General features: G+C 39.1%; 1 protein-coding gene across 5 annotated transcripts in view; it reads right to left on the bottom strand.

The window, feature by feature from the left end:
* Nucleotides 1–14630, bottom strand: part of LOC104610638 (forkhead-associated domain protein) — a 35009-nt gene extending 20379 nt beyond the window's left edge. For all 5 annotated transcript variants that reach the window (XM_019199972.2, XM_019199974.2, XM_088903991.1 and 2 more), the window contains exons 1-2: nucleotides 14291–14630; nucleotides 1935–2134 (exon numbers count right to left, since the gene is read on the bottom strand). In XM_019199972.2, the coding sequence (XP_019055517.1) occupies nucleotides 1935–2134; nucleotides 14291–14435 (345 nt within the window). In that variant the 5' untranslated portion in view covers nucleotides 14436–14630. The remainder of the gene's footprint in view (nucleotides 1–1934; nucleotides 2135–14290) is intronic.
* Nucleotides 14631–17062: the final 2432 nt, after the last annotated feature.

A 17062-nucleotide genomic window follows, 5' to 3' on the forward strand; every position in this document is an offset into this window, starting at 1 on the left:
TTTTGAAAATGAAGAGGAAGAAGCTCAGGATGCAATTTCCAATACTTGTCTTTAGTGTGTTTTGGATTCTTATAGTACTTACAAATAATTTCTTTCTTCCTTGAGCTACTTGGAGTCCCCGCAACTCACTTGGGTTTCACTCCCATATTAGCAAAGTGATCATCTAGACCAGCCCCTTGAACCTGGACAAGTCTCCTGCTTTCTTCACTACTTACCAAGGCATAAGCTTGAGACAGTGAAATACTATCCTTGGATAAATATTTTGCTTTGTGATGATGTTATACTCTGGATTCAACCCTGTCAAAAACATCTCTCAACAAGTTTCCTGTAAGTCTCAGCATCATTAGTGGTGTCCCAGGATACAGCTTCTATCAAATCAATTTCCTGCCATAAAGACTTCAATATATTTTTGGGAATAGGTTTCAGCAACACTATCCCAAATTTCCTTTGCTGAATTCATCCACAAATAGTGCTGACTAATTTGCGGTTGCATTGAATTCACAAGCCATCCAATAATAGTATAATTTTCTTGCACCCATTTTTCATATGATGGATCATCTTCCGAAGGAGCCTTTTTGCTCCCAGAGATAAAACCCCATTTGCCTCTACTGCAGATATGAATTTTTATTGATTGTGACCAAGCTAGATAATTAGTTCCATCTATCTTGACCATGGTCACAACCAGTAGAGAGTCTACAGAGGCTCCTGAAACTTGTCCGGATTCAGCAACTTGCTTGTTTTCAACTTCTGAAGGGTTCATCTTCTTAAATACTTCGAAAATAACTTCTAACAACTTCGAATAACAACAAATGAAGATAGAACAAAAACCGTATTGTGAGCCAACCTCTATGCAGTTGTACCAGCTACCTGCGTCACACCTAGAAAACGGGAGAAACAAAGAAATCTCAGCCGCTCCTTGTAGACTTCACAGAACACCAATCTACTTGATTCGATTTTCAAGATGAAGGATGAGAAGACTTTCAGTCACTGAGCACCCATGTCAAACTCCCTGTGGGGCCCACAATCAGATTTCTCCAGAAAATTAGGGTTTTGGGCAACACACTTGAATCTGTCAGGAGGACGACAAAACCAGCCCCTTCTCTCCAGAAACCATTAACAACTAAGCTGAAATAGGTTTCTTTACCTATTCATACGATTCAGTTCTCTATAAAAGTCGAGTCTGCTCTGATACCAAGAAGAAAAACAACCTTTTGAAATGAAATGACTGCTTAAAAAATTGCAGAAAATCAAAAGTAACAGAAATCAGGTTTCAAGAAGAGAGAAGAAGAAGAAGGTGGCAACAACTAGGGTTCAGAGAGAGAGATTTTCGAACATAACATTCTCTCTTACACCCTTAATTCCATTTCATTAAGTAAAACTTTAATAATTTACAGAGAGACCCCTAGTTTAAGGCCCATTACAACAAAGAACATAGAAATAAAAAAGGATAAACAGCCTATGGGCCATTTGGCCCATCTTCTCTACAGATACCAAGGCTTATAAGTTTTTCATCTCCCAACAATGAGTTTTTGCTTTCCTTTTGGTGTTGAATCCTATGTATGAATCCATCAGGGTGCAAATATTGGGAAGTAAAAATCTCCCTTCAGTCCAAGAAGTAATAACATCTTACAAGAAAACAACACAAAGTTCTTAGTTCTTACCTTCATTTCATTTTTGGTCTTTCTATGTAAGACTAGGTTTGTTCTTTATTTATTTATTTATTTTGAAGCACCAATGACCATGATTAGGTCAGAGAACAATACAGAACTCATATAATATTAATGAACTTTGAGGAAATTGATAATGACATATCCATTTGAATTTACTATATATAATTAAGATTTTCAGATATTGTTCACTCCAACAAGTTCCTTTGTTGGAACGAAACAATAAGATGCAAAATTCCAAATAAAAAAAAAAAAAGATTACTGCACCTCATTAAGCTTTGCTGAGAGCTGATCAAGTAACTCAATGCGGCTCTTTGACTTCTCCAATGCTTGCATAACCTTCCTTTTTTGAAAAAGAAGTTCCCTTGCTTCATTTTCTTTCCCAAGTTGAACATCAATTGCTGCCTGTTGCCGAAGCTTCTCTGCTGCCTCTGACAACCTTATGAGCCTTAACCTTGCACTATTTGCTGAACCAATAACCACATATTTACTGATAAATATATTTTTATGCAGAGTACATGCCTTGTCTATTATTATGATGACATACAAAATGATAGCTGTGAAAGAAAATCTATTTTTTGTCAATTGATGATGAATGATCCTGATCAGCAGGTAAAAAACAATGGTTGTTATATCATCCTTAACCTGATCATGAAATTGAGACCTTTCAAATCTATTATTAGAAGCTTCCAATATAGCTGATCAAACTTCTATAGGCAGGTAAGGTAGGTATACACACAGAGATATGAATAAGTGTTATTTACACATAAAATTACACTTCAGGACTTGTGATTCAGAAGAGGATATAACCCTTGACAAAGTCATATGGTGGCACAGGTAGGTATTTCATAAGCTAACCCCAAATATTTGGTACAAGGATAAGGCCTAGTTGTGTATACTCTAAAGAACTGAGGCACATGCAAACTGTCAAAAACCCATAAAAAGCATGGTTCATCAAGTATAGTAAAGTATGAACAGTATTACAAAACCAAATGATCTAGATTCTCAAGGAACCATTCAACCTAAAATCTTAAGCTGTTAGATTAGATCCCTGAATAGGTTTTTATTCTCTAATGTGCCCCCTCACGCAAAAGTTCATCAGGCTTGAAGCATGGACAAGCACTGGCCCACCCATACCTTGTGCTGAAAACTAATTAATTATAATGGGGGTGATGAGAACTGAACACTAGACTACTTGATCAAACAAGCTCTGATACCTGGTCCAGGAACTGTTCAACCTTAAGGCTTGAGCTGTTAAATTAGATCCCTGAAAAACTTGGCATTCTAACAATAATGGCTTTGGAAAGAAAGATGCTGCAACAATAAGCAGTAAGAAGCTCTCAACTAACAACAATGTCAAGGAACTTTAATTAACTGGATTTTGATAAGTTCAGTGCGGTTCTACTCTATGTACCATCGAAGTATTTCTAATTCCGTAGTCCGTACCATGAGTTCTAGCTCATCTTACAAGGCTTCCCATATAAAGGAATGAATGCTTTCAAAGAATCCTCAAAACTCCTACGTTCAAGTGCAGAGCAGAAATACATGCAAATTTAGTGATATGCCCTTCATACTGCCACTTTGAAACCAATGCACTCACCAGAAAGATGTTAACAAAAACAGCGCATCTTATTATATTGTTATATGAATTAGTGTTATTTACACATGTATGAAACTACACTTCAGGATTTGTGATTCAAAAGAGGATATAACCCTCGACAAAGTGGTATGGTGGTGCAGATATTTCATAAGCTAACCCCAAATATTTGATATACGGCCTAGTTGTGTATACACCAAAGAACTCAGGCATATGCAAAATGTCAAAAACCCACAAGAAGCATAGTTCATCAAGTATAGTAAAGCATGAACAGGATTACAAAACCAAATCATTTAGATCACTTGAAACACTTGGCATTCTAGCAACAATGGCTTTGGAAAGAAAGATGCTGCAGCAATAAGCACCAACAAGATTCACAACTGTCAATAATGTCATGGAACTTTAATTAGCTAGAATTTGACAAGTTTGCATAGAATAACCGTTCACTGTGATTCCACCCAATGTCCCCTTGAGTATTGTTAATACTGTACAATGAGTTTTAGCTCATCTTACAAGGCTTCCCATGTAAAGAAATGACTGCTTTCATAGAATCCTCAGAACTCCTACATTCAAGTGTAGAGCAGAAATACATGCAAATTTAGTGATGTGCCCCTCATACCGCCACTTGGAAACCAACTCTGTAGGAAACCATCTCCTTTTCCAAACTCCAGATGCACTCACCAGAAAAATGTTGACAAAAACAATACATCTTATTATTTTAAACTTATCTATGTAGGATAAGATGCACAATAATAAAAAGATGCACAACAATAATCCCGTGCCTTTCCAAGGGTTGCATGTAACTCTTATTTGCTGGTTTAATAAAATTTCACTCATTTATCAAAAAAAAAAAAAAAAGATGCACAACAATATATTTTCAGAAAAGAAAAACCATAGAACAAAAGGTGAATTAACAACATCTTCTTGCTCTGTTTTTATTGATTTTCCATCCTTAAGGAATTCACTACTCTTTCTGCACTTGCTGAAATAAAATTATTTATAGTTGTAATTATAGTTTTGGCCATCCCATTATTATTTGATCTTATAGCTTTGCATGTGAGAATTTATCCCATTTAAATGTAATCAAGAAAGTTCTATCCTGGGCATAATAATGGATGAAAGTGCAGTATTACAACCGAGGTATAGAGAAAGAAGAAAGAAGTAACGCAAGAGTTTTTCTCGAAACAATCTTATCTTTTCAAAGCCTCTGAAAGGCAGAAAATCATTTCTTCCTCTTTTCAGATGTCAGACCCGAAATAATAGCTTTTTGACTTTTCAGACATCAAACTTTGAGTTATCAAACACAACCTTAGTCTCCTTTCAATTTTTTGATGATAGCATGTTGAAAAATTTTTTCTATTTTTTTGGTCAGTAACTCGGGAAGAATTTTATTAAAATTATGAGAAAACAGAACAACAAGAAATTGTGAAAGAAACAAATAGACTCGACAGAGTCTAAATTCCCCACAATATTAAAACTGAGCCCACAACATAGATTGTCTCTGAACCCCTTGCTTAGCTAGACCATTCACCAAGCTGTTGGTAGACCTTTTAACCAATTTACTTGAATGAACATGTCCTTAGAGAGCCATTTGAGCCATCTGAGATCATTCCTTAGATGCCAAGACACTCCTTCCCCCTTCTTTTGCCATCCACGACTATTTGGGAATCACCTTCAATAACTAACCTTTCGAAACCCAATTCTTTGGCTTTCTCAACCCCAAAAACTGCTACCAAGAATTCTGCAGTGGCAACATCAAATTGCTCAATTGGATCTGAGAAAAAGGCACATATGTTTCCTTCCTCATCCCTAATTACCCCTCCAATTCCAGATGGGCCTAGATTGCCCACGCAACTCCCATCAAAGTTCAGCTTCATCCAGCCACTAGATGGAGGTGACCATTCCATTGTTTACCAGCTGTCTTCTAGAAGAGTCAGCAATAGCCCCCCAAGACCTGAAAAAATCATCGACTTAAAAACAGAGAAAATATTTAAGGTCTTGACCTGTTGTGCCACTCTTAGAGTTATGACCTCTATTAAGGCTTCCTTACTCCCCTCCTTATCCTGGAAAGCTCTTGAGTTTCTTTCTTCCCAGACTGTCCAAACCACTGCTGCCCTAGTACATCTCCACATCAACCTGCCCCTCCTTTTTGTACAACTGCAAACAGAAGGGCTAAACAACCCCCCCAACCTATCAGGAGGTAGCCACTTGCAACCAAAAAGCGAAGCAAACCAATCCCAAATAAATCCAACAAAGGGACAGGAGATTAAGAGATGAAATACAATCTCACAATTTAATTTGCATAAGCAGCACCAGTTGGGGGACAAGTACCAGTTTGGCATCTTCCTTCGAAGTAAACCACAAGTGTTAATATAATCATAAAACACATCCCAGCAGAAAGCACCAACTCCAGGAGGAATGGGAACACACCAAATTTCCTTAACAAGGAAAGAAGGAGAAGGGGAAGGTGAGGAGGCAATAAGAGAGGTAAACAAAGACTTACAGGTGAAAAGTCTAGCTAGATTAAGGATCTACACCCTACTATCCAAGCCATCTTACCCTAGGACTACAGAATTCAGCAAGGTAAGCAAAGCAGACATGATGGGAACCTCAAACTCTCTAAGATTCCTAGTGAAGCCCAAATTCTAGTTCAAACCAGAAAGAGAAGAAGGGGAGCAGAGAAACTTTTTCTATTTGAAAGTGGAGATTCGACTGCCATTTTCAATATGGAATGACATAAATGCTATCGCATTACCTTAAATCCTATGATACTCAAAATGCTATCTCCTTTCAGTGTTGCATCCACTCTTCCAAATGGATGGCATGTCCACGTTCGACATGCGTTAGATTCCAACACTCCATGATTCTTGAGGATACTTTTAAATAACATTTCCTTTCTATCTTCTAGGTTATTTGACATGCATGAACAGCTAATGTACAAGATGAATGCCATTTTTCACATCAAACATTACTTAGTAACAACAAAGGTAATTTTCACAGGTATATAAGGTTAGGATTCAAAAAATACGGGCTATTTTAATAGTATATAATTTTCCATAGACGTGTCTACAAGTCCATGTTTTCTTAGCTTCCCAAGTCAGACTCTTCAATACATGTCAAATTCAAACTCCTGTATCAGTGTCCGTGCAACATGGGTTGATACTTATCCGTTATAATATCAGATATTGCATGGATAGTTACTAGAATATATGCACACCTATAAAATATATAAATGCTACATTTTAATCATTATATATAAAAAATTGAAGAATAATAAAAAACAACGTCACATTCATCACCCTCAGCTTATAAGTCCCTACCATGGTTGATATTGTGTGATGTTAAATTTCAATGAATTTAACAATATTTAATGTTAAAGTATTTAAAAAGGACATTCAACTTAAAGTGCTTAAACATAAAAAAATGGTGTCAGCATGTTATATAGGATATTGATGTCCATATCCATATCCTTGATCTCAAGAAATAAGTTGTATGCCCATTTCACATATCCACCTTTAGCATTTGAGCATCTTAGATTAACTCTTCTAAACTGACTGATTCTTAGGAGCTGTTTGAAAACAGCTTAAGTGGCTATACTGAATGACTTATTGCTTTTTGTCTTTAACGGATGGAATGTTGTCGTTGATCCTAGGGCTTCTCATTTCTCCCCTTGGAAAGCCATTTCTGGAGCCTTGCCTTCCTTCCAGCCTTTCATCAGACTTGATGTGTTCTCAAGTAATAAAATTCTATTTTGGGAGGATCTTTGACTTGGGATCTTTCCCTAAATAAATTCAAAACCATCTCCTCACTCCATGTGTCTAAGGGGACTTGAGATTTGAGTTTGAAAAGAGGGTTGAGGGATTCAGAGTTGGCTTTTGCAGATGAGTTGCTCACTATGTTCAGTTTAGTTTTCCTAGATCTTTCTTGCCCAAACAATAGAATTTGGAAAGAATCCTCTTCAGGATCTTTCTCTTGTTCCTCTCTTTTCAATGCCTTAGTTCAACCTTCTGTTGTGCCTGTCTCTTTTCCTGCTAAAGAAGTGTGGTTTTCTCCTGTGCCGCCAAAGGTTAGGGCTTTTTGTTAGGAAGTGGCTCTCCAAAAAGATCAACACTATAGATGTACTTCAAAGAAAAAGGCTAGATTGGTGCCTTTCCCCACATGTTTGTTGCCTTTGCTTAAGAAATGGTGAGACGTTGACTCATCTTTTGATTTCTTGTCCTTTTGCTTCTTATTTGTGGGATTGGTTCTCTTCTTTTTTTGGTTGTAGTTGGAATCCCCCCTCGGGTGTGCTGAACCTTTTTGACTCTAGCTTCTTCTGGCAACCAAAGAAAAGAGGTAGGGTAATGTGGAGAATAACAAGAGCAGCTATCCTTTGGTCAATTTGGGAAGAGAGAAACAATAGGATCTTCCAAGGGAAAGAAAAATCCAAGGAAACACTTCTTGAGGTTATCACCATCAAGGTTATGCATTGGCTGAAAGAGCAGCACCTCTTCAAGGGCTTCTCCTCAGCTGATTTAATTAGAAATTGGAGTGATATAGCTGTATCTCTCCCTACCTCCTTGTGGTTCAAGAAATTTGGTTACCACCGCCTCAGTTCAGGGTGAAGTTAAACTTTGATGGAAGCTCCTTGGGTAATCTAGGCCAGTCAGGAGTTGAGGGAGTTTTCAAAAATGAGGAAGGAAAAGTCTTGGCCCTTTACTCGAGCCCGATTGGGATAGGAGACTGTTTTGGAATGGTAGAATACTGATATGTTTCATTCTATTGCCAATTGGCATATTTATACAGTAAGCTTCTGCAATAAATAGAAAGAAAGAAAAATAGAAAGAAAAGAAAATAGAAAGAAGAAAAAAGAAAGTACAAAAATAGAAAGAAAGAAATAGAAAGAAAAACTTTCTAAATCAATCCTTCCACAATCCTAGGAATATATACGATTCTATTTTCAGATCTGAACCAGTAACCCCACGTTTTCCAACACTCCCCCTCAATCTAGTGAATAAAGATCCTCCATTCCTAGCTTGGCTATAATTCTCCAAAAGTCTGTACTATTGAGCCCTTTAGTAAGTACATCGGCCAGTTGTCCTTTTGTAGACACATAGGGAGTGCAAATTAACTTGTTGTCCAGTTTCTCTTTTATAAAGTGTCGGTTAATTTCGATGTGCTTCGTCCTGGCATGTTGAACAGGATTGTGAGCAATATTGATGGCTGACTTGTTGTCACAATATAGTTTCATAGGCTCTTCTCATGGAATCTTCAGGTCTTCTAAAATTATCTTCAACCAGAGTAATTCACACACTCCTTGTGCCATAGCCCTGAATTCTGCCTCTGCACTTGACCGAGCCACTACATTTTGCTTCTTACTCCTCCAAGTGACTAAGTTTCCTCCTAAGAAGGTACAGTAACCAGAAGTGGACCGTCTATCTACTGGAGATCCTGCATAGTCAGCATCTGTATATGCTTCAAGAGCCAGTCCTCCATTTCTTCTGAATAAAATTCCTTTTCTTGGATTGGCTTTCAAATAGTGCAGAATTCGATGAACAGCCTGCAGATGAACTTCTTCAGGATTATGCATAAACTGACTTATTACACTTACAGCATATGCAATATCCGGTCGTGTATGTGCAAGATAAATGAGTTTTCCAACTAGTCTTTGGAACATCTCCTTGTCTACACTTGCATTCTCGTTGGCTTCTCCAAGTTTATGATTGGGATCTATGGGCGTGGAAGCTGGTTTACATGCCATATTTCCTGTTTCTCTCAAAAGATCAACAACATACTTTTGTTGAGAGATAAAGATGCCTTGTTTAGAATGTGCAACTTCAATTCTGAGAAAATACTTTAGTCTCCCCAAGTCTTTTATCTCAAATTCTCTGGCAAGACAGTTTTTCAATACTTCCTTCTCCTTTTTATCATTCCCAGTAACGATTATATCATCCACATAGACTAATAGTGCAGTAACTCTCCCTGAGGCTGTGTTTGATAAACAATGTGTGGTCACCTTGACTTTGCTTTCTTCAACCGACAAACCTTGTTCCCTTTAATGCCTTCTCCAAAACCCGGTGGAATGTCCATGTATATCTCCTCTTCGAGATCACCATAGAGAAACGCATTTTTTACATCAAACTGTTGCAAATCCCAATTATAGTTAGCAGCCAAAGTAACACCCTTACTGTATTCATTTAGCTATTGGGGCAAAAGTCTCCTGATAATCTACCCCATAAGTCTGTGTATATTCCTTGGCTACCAGGCGTGCTTTGTACCTTTCTAATGACCCATCAAATTTGTACTTAATTGTGAACACTCATTTACAACCTACCATCTTCTTGTTTCTTGGTAGATCCACAACTTCCCATGTGTTTTTTTTTCTAATGCCTCCATTTCCACTCTCATGGCTTTTCTCCACTCCTTATTAGAAAGTGCCTCGGCTAGAGTATTAGGAATTGGAATGGTGTTAAGGCTGGCTAGAAAACTTTTATAGGATTTAGAGAATCTTTGGAATGATACATATTTGGCTAAAGGGTACAATGGGCGTTTGGTACATTCTCTGGTTCATTTTCTCAGTGCAATAGGTAGGTCATACTCATACTCAGACTGTGAAGGTGTAGGTTCAGGTTCTGAGCATCCCTCAGTTCTAGGATTAGGAGTTGAATCTTGGACTTGCATAGGTTGAGGATCTGGATTTTTCCTCCTAGAGTAAACCTGCATATATCTCACATTATCATGCACATCATTCGTGGGGTTAACAATGTCCGAATTTGGTTCAATGGTCGGGTTGTTTGACTCTTGTTGAGACTCAGAGGAATGTGACTCAGAGGGATGTGATTCTTGACGATTGAATGTCTGTGAGGAGGGTAATAAATCTAGGGAGAGTAGATCCGAGGCTTTATCTTCCATTAATGAGGGCTCCCCCTGAAGATAAGGTTGAGTGAAAAAAGATTTTCCTTCCTCAAATGTGACATCGATGGAGGTGTAGAATTTTCTGGTGGCTGGATGATAACATTTATAATCTTTCTGAGTTGGGGAATATACCAAAAAGACACACCTGATTGCTCGTGGGTCTAATTTTCCCTTATTATGGACATGAACAAAGGCAATGCAGCCAAAAATTCTTGGTGTGAGATTATTTGAGGCTCGAATATCAGGGTAAAATTGAGAAAGGACTTGTATTGGGCTTTGGTTGTCAAGAACTTTAGATGGTAGTCTATTTATGGTGTAGGCAGCAGTAATGACAGCTTCCCCCCAATATTGTTTTGGCACCTGATTTTGAAAGAGAAAGGCTCGGGTGGTTTGCAAAAGATGGCCATTTTTTCTCTCAGCTACCCCATTCTGTTGGGGAGTGTTAACACAGGAGGATTCATGCACAATGCCTTCTTTCTGAAAAAATGGGGGCAAATTCTGATTAAAATAATTTGTAGCATTATCAGATCGAAACCTTTTAATTCTCACACCAAACTAAGTTTGGACCATGTTATGAAAGTTGGGAAGAATCGTACCCACATCAGATTTAGACTTAAGAAGAAAAATCCATGTGACCCTAGTGCAATCATCAATAAAGGTGACGAACCATCTGGAACCAGTAATGTTGGGAATTTGAGAAGGGCCCCATATATCCGAATGAATCAAATAAAAAGGAGTTGAAGATCTTTTGTTATTGATTGGGAAAGAAATACTTTTGTGCTTAGCAAGTTCACAAACATCACAATGAAAGATTTCAACATCAATTCCTTTAAACAAGGAATGAAGCATTGTTTTTAAAATAGGAAATGAAGGATGACCAAAACGGAAATGATGACGCCAAATTAAATCTTTATTGGAGGTAGATAAGAATGATTCGTGTGTGACATGCATAACAGTGTGAGATGATTTGCTGGTTGCTTCAAGGTAGTAGAGTCCATCTCTTTCCTTAGCAAGTCCAATCTTCTTCCCCGAAACCTAGTCCTGAAATACACAGTAAGAAGGGAAGAACACAACATTGCAGTTCACATCCTGGGTGAGTTTATGTATAGAGATAAGGCTAGTGGATAACTTAGGAACATGAAGCACATTTTTAAGTAATAGGGATGGAGTAATTTGAATATTCCCAATCCCTGCCACTGTGGTGAAAGAACCATCAGCAACAGAAATTTTTCTATTACTAGGACAGAGTGTATAGGTGAGAAAATGTAGTGAAGAGGGTGTCATGTGGTCAGTAGCTCCAGAATCAAGAATCCATGGAAAAACACTAGCCGAGGCATGTAATCCTAGAGATAAAGACTCGCCTGAGAGAGCAAGAGAGGTAGAACCACTTCCTGGTTTCAAGGATTTCAGGAAGCACCTTAGCCTTTCAATTTCTTCATCATTAAATGGTCCCTGACTTGAGTGTTCTTGCTGCGGGGTTGTGGAGACATTATGGGCCTGTTGAACTCCTTTTGAAACTCCTCGATTTCCCCATTCCTTGTTGGATGTGGGAGGTTTCCCATGAAGTTTCCAGCACCGATCTTTCGTGTGTCTGGGCTTCTTGCAATAGGTGCACCAGATGTTATCGTTAGAGTCACGGGTGGTTGTGTCATGAGCCAAGTTGTGATTGTTCTCACCCTTTGAACCACTGTAACTTCCTCCCCTTGCCACCATGGCTGAGCCTTCGGGATCTTTAGGCTCAAGCATGATTCCACGGCGGCTTTCCTCAGCTCTGACAAGGGCTATGACTTCATTCAATGGAGGCACTTCTTCTTTGCCAAGAATTTGTATTCAGACCTGATCAAATTCAACATTCAGTCCGACCAAAAAATCATACACCCTATCTCTTTCAATGAAATTCTTCAAGATCACAGCATCATCTGCGCACTTTGTCTCAAGAACCTGATAATGATCAAGCTCATGCCATAAATTTTGCAGCAGATTTGCATACTCTGTAACACTCCTGCTCCCTTGTTTGGCCGCCACAGTCTTCACTTTGACCTCATAGACACGAGCAGCTTTGGAATAGGTTTGTCGGACAACATCCCAAATAGCCTTTGCAGAGGGAAGAAACATACAAGTATCACTCTCGGGTGTCATTGAACTCCACAACCATGACATAATCATGGAGTCCTCTTCGTCCCAAGCATCAAAATTTGGCTCACCCAACCTTGGTCCTGTTCCAAGGAGGTGACTAATTTTTCCTTTTCCCTTTAAATAGGTACGCACTAGTTGTGACCACTTCAAGTAATTCTGGCCATTCAGTCTATATGTTGCCTGAATATTCTGCAAATCACCAGTGTGAGGATGAGAATTTGTTGCTCCTTCATCGGTTTGGACGGGAGCACTTGATGCAGTCATGTCGGACATTGTTAATGGAGGAAAAATAAGGCCAGTAGGAAAGGAGAATAAAGGAACACTTCTGGTTACAGATCAACACTGAAGGCCATAAGAGAAAAACACAAAAAACTGGCAATGAAGGCCGAAAAAAAAAATCTCAAGGTTGACAAACCTAGAGCTCCGATACCATGTTTTGGAATGGTAGAATACTGATATGTTTCATTCTATTGCCAATTGGCATATTTATACAGTAAGCTGTTGCAATAAATAGAAAGAAAATAAAATAAAAAGAAGAAAAAAGAAAGTACAAAAATAGAAAGAAAAACTTTCTAAATCAATCCTTCCACAATCCTAGGAATATATACAATTCTATTTTCAGATCTGAACCAGTAACCCCACATTTTCCAACAGAGACTCCTTAAGGGCAGAAGTCATGGCCTTGCTCCAAGGCCTGAAATTGGCGAAACAATGGGGAATGCAACACTTAGAAGTGGAAGGAGACTCCAAGCTGGTAATAGGGTGGATACAATTTGGAAACTTGGGAGTATGGTCACTTAGGCAACCTCTAAGAGAGACTATTAGCTTAGCAAGGGAGATTGGGTGCATTTTAAATGGATAAAAAGGTCAGCAAATGGAATGGATGACACTTTAGCTAAGCAAGGAGTTACTAGGGAGGCTTTGTTTTGGGCTTGTTTGTAAAGTTCTTGCTCTGATGTTCCACCCATCCTGTAGGTGGTAAAATTGTAATTGTAATTTTATTTAAATCCATCAATGAAAGTTACCGTTTCCTATAAAAAAAAGGTATAGGAGTCATTGTCCTTCTTTACTATGGTTACCATTTTCCTTCACTTTCATCCTTTCTTTTTCTTTTCTGGTAGACTTCTAAAATATACAAAATTTAAGTTAATACCAATGAAGGTGTGGGTAAAATAAAGATTAAGATCATGATTTTAATCCCAGTTCATTTATAGATAAGCTCAACTCAGCCTTAACCGCAACTATTTAGGGTTCACTATTGTAATTTCTACCTAATAGTTAGTGACTTGGTGTTATTTGTAGCCAATGCTAACTATTAAATGGAGTCCAGTATGTCTCAGAAAGATCAATTTAACCTGAACAAGCTCTTGCCCATATGGTGAAATCAGTGGATTCCGCACACTTCAGACCTGTACACCCATTGTTCATACATATTCGTTAATAGAAAGCTGACTCCATGTGTACCACCTCTTATATGAGCTGGAACAAATAGTCCAAGACAAATTGGTCAACAAAGCAAATTATTGCCTGGAAGTCCAATACTTCTATAGAGACCTTCATGTTGTGAGATATTTATCTTTAGACCGTTTCTTCTGATAGAGAAGCATGAACCCAACTAATGAACAATCAATCCTACATCGCCTATTGCATCCCACCTTGTGAGCCACAGAAGGTGATAATACAGATGACCATCTAAAATAGGTCATTTCTAGCATTCTCGGATCAACAATTTATCCATTGCAGTGTAACCCCATAACCCATTTCAAAACCCACCTTCTGATCCCTTTTACTAGAACTCTCTGAGGGTCTAGCAGCAAAATTGCCGCAGTTTCATAAGAAATCAAAGGAAGAATTTCACACGATTTGAGTAAAATCTTCTGAGAAGCAAATTATCTCGCCTTAATTGTCGTAGAATCAATGATTTAATGCAAGTGATGAAGGGAAGATGGATTCGGATTTTTCGAAAAGAAAAAGAGCAGAGGCAGCACAAACACACCTTTGAACCTTGTTTTCTCTGCTTCAGTGTGAAGCTGGTCGAGTTGGGTTCGTAGCTCCTCTGTCTTGCTGATTTTCGTTCCCATGCAGAGCGTCCCCCAAGGAGGCCTGCGAGCTACAACAATTGTACCAGCGTTCAATATCATATCTCTCTCTCTCTCTCGCCTGGCAGCTGCAATTGCAACTCGCGTGTGCCGATTACCATTACCAAGCCCATCCCTGTCGAGATCGGCTTCAGTGCTCACAACTGTGCTTACACCATTCGCACAGCCTTTTTACACCGTGCATTGGGAAATATTCCCAATGCAAGGCTGACAGTGAGCACGGGCATATCAGCACTGAAGCCGATTTGGGTGATAGAACTATTAGAACTTTAGACTTAGAGGAGTCCAAAACCGAAAGTCCGATTATTTCTCATTTCGGATGATCCATTTATGTAATCGGATCCAATGCAAATCAAACCCGATTAAATAAAAGGTGCCAACCGGTTGGTTGGTAATTGGTAACTGGTAAGGTCTCCTACTGATTGTAGACTTGTAGTGGTGATTTGGGATCGAATCCCGTCTGCATCTGGATTGAGGGTTTATGGGTTTGGGGTTTATGAGTTACCCCGTTGTCATACTGTGATACCGCAAAGGTTTTAACCAATCACAACCCCGTGAATTTTGATTAAAATCCACCTGATTGGTTACTAATTTTACGATGCTGGTCCTAAGTTTTTGATTGTCGACCATCCAATATCTTGGGAACTATTCTATGTTGGTTTCTTATAATTCATCAAAAATGAGAGGCATGAAAATCAAGACAATTTCAGCCTTTGTGCAGCTGCAAATGATTTGAAGAATTTACCATTGGGCCTGGATTGTGAAGTTAGGCCCATTTAAATTTTAGCAAAATTTCAAGCAGAGCCCACCCAACTTGCACCCTCGTCTAGGCAACTCCATTGAACAAAAGGGTTTGCCTTTGTTGGCAAAATCAAGAAAATATGTTAGCAATTGAAGAATGCAAATGAACAGAATATTTTGATAGATGGCGCATAACACTATTAAATTGATGTGGAAGGAAACTCAAGCTAATGAGTTTTGAGTCAAACATGGTTCTTTTTTCAAGTTAATGGCTTGTTTGGTTTGAAGGAAAAAGCAAGGAAAGGAAGGCAAAGATAGGAAAATCTATACAAGATTTGTAAAGGAAAATCTACATTTCCTTTCCTTCAAACCAAATGCAGCCTAAATTTCTGAGTTCCATTGAATCACTTCTTATAATGAGTTTTGAGCCGTTAGTTGCAATAATTTTCAAGTATTCAAACTTGAAACTAATCCTTAGAATCACAAAGTAATTAGAGTTAATTCTTTGGAAGCATGTCAAACACAAATTGGCCCTACCTGAGCAAAAGACCCAAACAACAACTTGCCAAAACCTATTGGTTAAATCCTTTAGAAAAAAAAAAAAAACAAATGAGATATTTGATTTCACAATCTTAGATTATATTCTGACATTTAACTCGAGTCTCCTTTTTATCAACCATAAACCACCTTATATGGAATACATGCTTAATGTTTTTTCCTGCACCGTTTGAAAGCTTCAAGGTTATGTTTGGATTAAGGAGAAAACAGGGAAAACAGATAAGAATGGATTTGTTGTTCGTGTTGAATTCTTTAGCAGAACAGAGCTGATAAGCTAGGAGATTTAAGTTTGTGATTCTAAGAATCAATTTTAAAGAGTTATTATCTAAAACCCCCTTCACTTTTCCCCATTTCTATTATACTTTACCTGACTTAACTTCGGACAATTTTTGTCATCTAACACTTACTGATGATGCGCAATCCGGCCGGTCTTAGCTGTCAACGACCTTGCCTCTGAATTGAGTAACTGGGGACCTGAAACGGGGGAGATGAAGAAGCTCTGGGGAGAACCCGGTGTAGAGGCTCCGAAGCTCAAGTTAGAATCCTTCAAAGGCAAGATAAACCAGATAGCGCAAAGTTTGCATACCTCGTTCTTGGGAGGTAGGGAGCCTTTTATAACCACATCGCGCACTCACTTCCAGGCTTCTGTTAGATCAGGCCTGACTATCTCTGAGCTCCTGCCAGTTTGGATGTCATCCCTTCTGGCCGGGCAGAACCGCCACTGCTCCTTTTGTCGGAACTGTTTCTGCGGCTGGTGACGACGGTGGTAGGTGGCGGTGGCAGGAGGCCGTTTGAAGTGCGGCTGTCAAGCGTCAGATCCCAAATCAGTCAGGTGCGCCGCCCTTGGAAACGGACATCCTTGGTGTCAGGTATGGTACGCTTGGTTAGTCTGGCGTTTCGGAGGCGAAGTGCCGGAGTAACGGGGGGGGGACAAAGTCTTGAGTTCGGTTTGGGGAGTGCTCCGAGCTTCCATGGGCCAGCTCGGGTCACGGCCTCGAGGTTTATGGCCTAGGAGAGAGCTCGGGCTCCTTGTAGGGAGCTCAGGTCCTTAGTTGCGAGCTCGGGCTCCTAGCAGGGAGCTCGGGTTCTTAGTAGGGAGCTCGGGCTCCTAGTAGGGAGCTCGTGCTCCTTTTTCTTTTGGTGTTTTGGGCGCTCTGTTGCTCCGAGCTGTTCGCTTTTGCCACGCGTCGAGTGATGGCGAGGTCGGGCCAAATTTCCCTTCATCACTTACCTTCCTTTAGGTCATTGTTAGTTATCAGTTATTATTAATAGAAGAAATCCAGTTTGGCCATTAATTATTTTTAGCGAAAAAACTAAGACCTCGTTCGGTTCGTGGGAATAGGGGTCTGGAATTGGAATCAGAATTGGCT

This window comes from Nelumbo nucifera, chromosome 4 (assembly GCF_055504915.1).
Source record: "Nelumbo nucifera cultivar China Antique chromosome 4, China Antique-T2T, whole genome shotgun sequence".
Lineage (NCBI taxonomy): Eukaryota > Viridiplantae > Streptophyta > Magnoliopsida > Proteales > Nelumbonaceae > Nelumbo > Nelumbo nucifera.